The following is a 4396-nucleotide window of genomic DNA, read 5'->3' as shown; positions in this document are numbered from 1 at the left end:
GGGGGGGGGGGGGGTGTCAGGGGGAGGGGGGATTGTGTTCCTGTGTCTGAAGCTGATAGGGTGTCATTAGTCATGCTGCTGTCACCATGGAGATGGCTGGAGAGGAGAGGAGGTGGTGGGGGTGAGGATATTTTGGGTAGGGTGGGGGCTGATGCAACATCATGACTGGGAATCCAGCGGGCGGCTGTTACTCTGTGCAGATTGGTGTCTGGGGGACTGGGAAGGGAATGTTACCAGGTGCGTGGGAAGCAGAGAAGGGGGCACTGAGCTTCTCCATGTGATCACCTGAGGGCCAGGACTGGGGTATTTGGGACCGGGACGAATCTGGTGGGGTATCAGCCATTACTAGGGAGTATAGCTGTTCCTCTCAGATTGGCAAGGACCGGGATCAGTGGGTTTCCTTGGGCTTTGCCCCTCTTTTCAGAGCCAGGGACCCGCTGAGTGTTTGGGATTACTCAGCAGTATCCTCTGCTGGCCCAGGGTGGAGGAAACTGAGCGGGAGGCAGCTTCATGTGGCTGCCTCTCAAGTCCAGAGCAGAGAGGCTGGGGAAGGAGTGTTGGGCAGGGGCAGGATGGAGGGGACTTCTCCTGGGAAGGAGGGAGCCCGTCCCTGCCCCTGGCTCAGCCCTACTTTCTCCCTTGGCTTGTGGAGCCTGTGGGGAGCTGGGGGAATCAGCTTGCTTGGGTAGCAGGTAGGCGAGCTGCTCAAGTCCCTGGACGCTTTTAGACTTTGGTCCCTGGAAATCCTCCTCCTCCTTCCTGGGAAAGCTGTGGGAAGCTCTGTGGAGGTGCTGGAAGTGGCACCCTGCCGCCTCACTGCCTGGGTGGGGACACTGGCAGGGAGGGGTGCTGCTTCCCCACGTGGGATAGGGGCTCCTCGGTGAGGCTGCCAGGTGGATCAGGAGCCAAGGTGGTTCCCTGGCCTCCTCCCAAGGAACTTGAGGCAAGGAAGTGCTTAGAGGAGGGCATACCGTTTGCTTCTAAAGCCCATTCTGGGGGAAGAAGAAGAGCCAGGTGGTATTAGCTCCCCTGGGGAGCTGGGCATGTCTCAGTGAGGCTGAGAGTAGTGGGCGGCCCCTGAGGCAAGCCGAGGGTGGTTGATACTGGCGGTGCTGTGGGTGGGGAGGAGAGAGCTGTGAGCTCACTCGCTCTCTTCTCCGGAGCAGAACCCCCGGTTCCACCTCCACTTCCTTCCCTGGCCTCCCACTGCTGATGGGGGGAGCTGTAATCACCATCACCGTGTGTGCTGTTGAGGGCTGTGGGCACGGAGATCACGGAGTGCACCTGTTCTGCCCCCCACCCTGGGGAAAACAGGACAAGGGGATGAGGACAGATGGACTCAGGGCGGGGGCAGGTCCCTCCTTCCTCTGTGTCTCCGGCCTTGTCAGCCAGAGCTTCCCTCTCTGCTGGGAGGAAGGACTGCTGGCAGGTTTGTTTACTCCCCAAAGCACCCCCCCCCCCCCCCCCGTCCGCCTAGTGATGGCTTCTCTTCAGCTCTTTCCAAGTGTGCTCTCCATTTCTCCCTGCCTGCGCTCTGCTGGCCCTGCAGCGCTGCTGGAAGCTCCCAGCCGAATCCCTCAACTTTTGGTGTTGTGGGCACGCGGCAGAGGCTGCTTGAAAAAGCAGAGAAAGCCTTTCAAACACGTCTTTCTCCTTCCCTCTTCTCTGAGCAGGGCCTGAGCTGGCTTCGTTTTCAAAAGTTCTGAGATTGTGTCTGTGCTTGTTTTTATTGTTGAGTTGTCTGAGAATCGTAGCCTCCTCTTGTCCTGGCTTGGGCATTGCCAGAAGACACTCAGATCTGACCCACACCCCTCCCCCCCAGCCCCTTTCCTGGTGCCACCTTTCCCCCACATGGAGTTTTCTTAGGTGGCCAGCTGGGTGTGGTCCCACATACTCAGATGAGGCAGTTTTATCAGATCCTCGTCCCTCAGCAGGTCGTGCCGTCGGAAGATGTGTCTGGTGCATGAGTTCATTCTGAGATCAGCCCAAGACTCTGGGACATGGGACAAGGGGGTGTCACATGTTAGAATCTGTATTCCCACAGCATGGGTGCAAGATGGGTAAATCTCATGGGTGAATGGTATGCAGCAGGCGGTGGGAGTATGCTCATCTGCTGTGTGCTGAATCCTGCCAGAGAGTTTCAGGAATATCCGTGATGTAGGGTGTGCGTAATGCCTAGCACTGGTACAGAATTGAGCTTGATAAATGCAGTTTGTCACTTAAGTGGCTAGTGTGTTATGTGTCTACCCATGCTATCCCAAGGAACATGTCATAGCACACACTGTTGCCACCACCTCCTTCTTGGCAGCCTGGACAGGAGTGAGTGCCCAGTGCCGAGAGCTCCAGGCCACCCTGCTTTCGGGCTCCCACGCTGCTCCCACGCTCTGCCCCATGGGAATCCTCAACTGGCTGAGGATGTCTGGAAACTATTTTGGGACTGTGCCTGGGATCTCTGCCTTCTGTCTCTCCTTTGGACCACTGCAGAAATCCCCCTTTGTTGAGGATCTGTGATCCACACACCATGGGTGACTCGTACTAGTTCTTTCTTGTCTGCTCTTCCTATTCTCCAGCCACTTGTGGGCATCTAGCAGAAACTCTTTTTTGTCTGAGGTAAGTGTACAAGCAGTAGTGAACTTGGGAAGATACAGAAGTAGGGGAGCACAGAAAGCGAACGGAGCAGGGAAGACTTGAGAGCAGAGTTTGAGCATGGAGGGAGAGAGGGCTTCCCCCACGCATGATAAGGACTGCAGTTAGAGTCTTGGAGCCCCACCTCCTTAGTGACCCCAACCACTTTTACATGTCCTGTGGGCGGGGGTGGGGTGAAGGGGTGGATGGGGGTGGGAGACAGTGCAGGGTAGATATGTGAGTGAGCGGGAGGGAGAGCCTTGCTGCCTACAGGGGTGGAGAGCTGCGCAGGGATCACAGTGAGGGCTGCAGTGGCCCTCTTACTGGGCTTGCTGAGGAGGGGCCTGGGCTCCGGGCTCGCTTCAGCTGCTAGAACGGTCTTTGTGGTCCTGCCAAGTCCCCTCCCAGGCTATAGCAAGGGGTTTGGCTAGCTGGAGGTTGGGGGCAGGGAGCATGGGGAGGGGCTTTGGTTTGGCTCAGCTTCCGGGTCTCCCGGTTCTCTCTTTCCCACCCTGACCTCTTTTGGGCTTTTGGCCTCATTTCCTCTCACACTCGAGCATCTGGCAGTCAGCTGAGGACTCCCCCTTGTTCCCAGCATGCGTGCAGCTTCTGAGAAGGAGGTGGCTTCCTTGGGGGTTAGTTTAGGAAGCCTTTGGACAAATAGGGGACTGGGATGGCTCAGAGGGTGAGAATCTATTGATTATCATGCTATCCAGGAAGGGCTATGACCCCACTCACTCTTATCACCCTTTTCTCTTCTCTTTGTCAAAGTTTGTGAGCATTTACCATGTTCTAGGTGCAATACTAGATCCTGAAAAAAAAAGAAATCACTATTTGATCTTCACAATACCACTGTAAGCAAGAGACATTGATTAAATTGCCAAAAATCATAACTCAGGGAGGAAACCTGCTGGTTTTGTGTGGTTTTTGTTTTGTTTTGTTTTTATGTAGGGAAGGCTTTTGATCTTTGTGTTTGGGCTGTAAACTTGCACGTGGTCGACCAAACCCTTCACCCCTAGCTGTGCCTAGCTCCTAGCTCTTTATGTTTGCTTTCATCACTGGCTCAGTGGACCTCAAGGGACTGTGCAGGAAGAAATCACATGCCAGCCTTGCTTTCAGTAAGTTAGTGTTTCCGGGATCTGGTGCTTACAGATTATTAAGGTAGTGGGGTCAGGAATTGAAGAGCTGGGAAGAAAGCTCTGTTTTGAAAGGAAAGTGTTGGTTATAGATGTGTTGGGTTTGAGATTTAGGTAAAGCAGAATTGAAATACTGTGTCTGCACATTCTGCCTTGAACCCTGAATTCCTCCCACTCAGTGGGAGTATGTGGGTCCTGCAGCCTTTCCTGCATTGGGGTTCCCATGGAGACCACCGGCTGCGAAGGGGAAGCTGAGAAGTGCAGTTGTCTGGTTTCTTCTCTCTGTTCCCGATGCTGCTCCAGTGCCTGGGTGCTGTCATTCAGCTTGGGGACATTTAGTGTCCTTGGACTTCAGTTTTCTTTACAAAATGAAGGGGTTACCTAAAGTTAGTTTTTCTCAAACTTAATGTGGTGCAAAGTGCCAGTTTTCTTTTTTTCTTAATACCCAAAATGTTGCAAACAGAAACACAGTCCTACTTTGCACAGGAGTTTGCAGCTTGCTCCAGGCACAGCTCACCTTGGGAGTTTGGCACCGCTCAGACTGGTCTGTGAGCCACTGGATGGGTGTGTCTGTTGGACATGCTCTAGCGTGTTGCGGCAGGTTCACATCGCTGTGGTGCCTTTAGGAGTTGTGG

At 54.4% G+C, this 4396-nt stretch overlaps 1 protein-coding gene across 1 annotated transcript in view; it reads left to right on the top strand.

Moving 5' to 3' along the window:
• LOC120237012 (methylcytosine dioxygenase TET3-like) overlaps nt 1–3238 on the top strand; it is a 19746-nt gene extending 16508 nt beyond the window's left edge. The window contains exon 4 of the mRNA XM_039240139.1: nt 3221–3238. Coding sequence (XP_039096070.1) covers nt 3221–3238 — 18 coding nt within the window. The remainder of the gene's footprint in view (nt 1–3220) is intronic.
• Nucleotides 3239–4396: the final 1158 nt, after the last annotated feature.

This window comes from Hyaena hyaena, unplaced genomic scaffold, assembly GCF_003009895.1.
Source record: "Hyaena hyaena isolate Hyena2069 unplaced genomic scaffold, ASM300989v1 scaffold_168, whole genome shotgun sequence".
Classification (NCBI taxonomy): Eukaryota; Metazoa; Chordata; class Mammalia; order Carnivora; family Hyaenidae; genus Hyaena; species Hyaena hyaena.
Note: the sequence above shows the minus strand (reverse complement) of the source record. Positions and strands in the feature narration are given on the sequence as shown.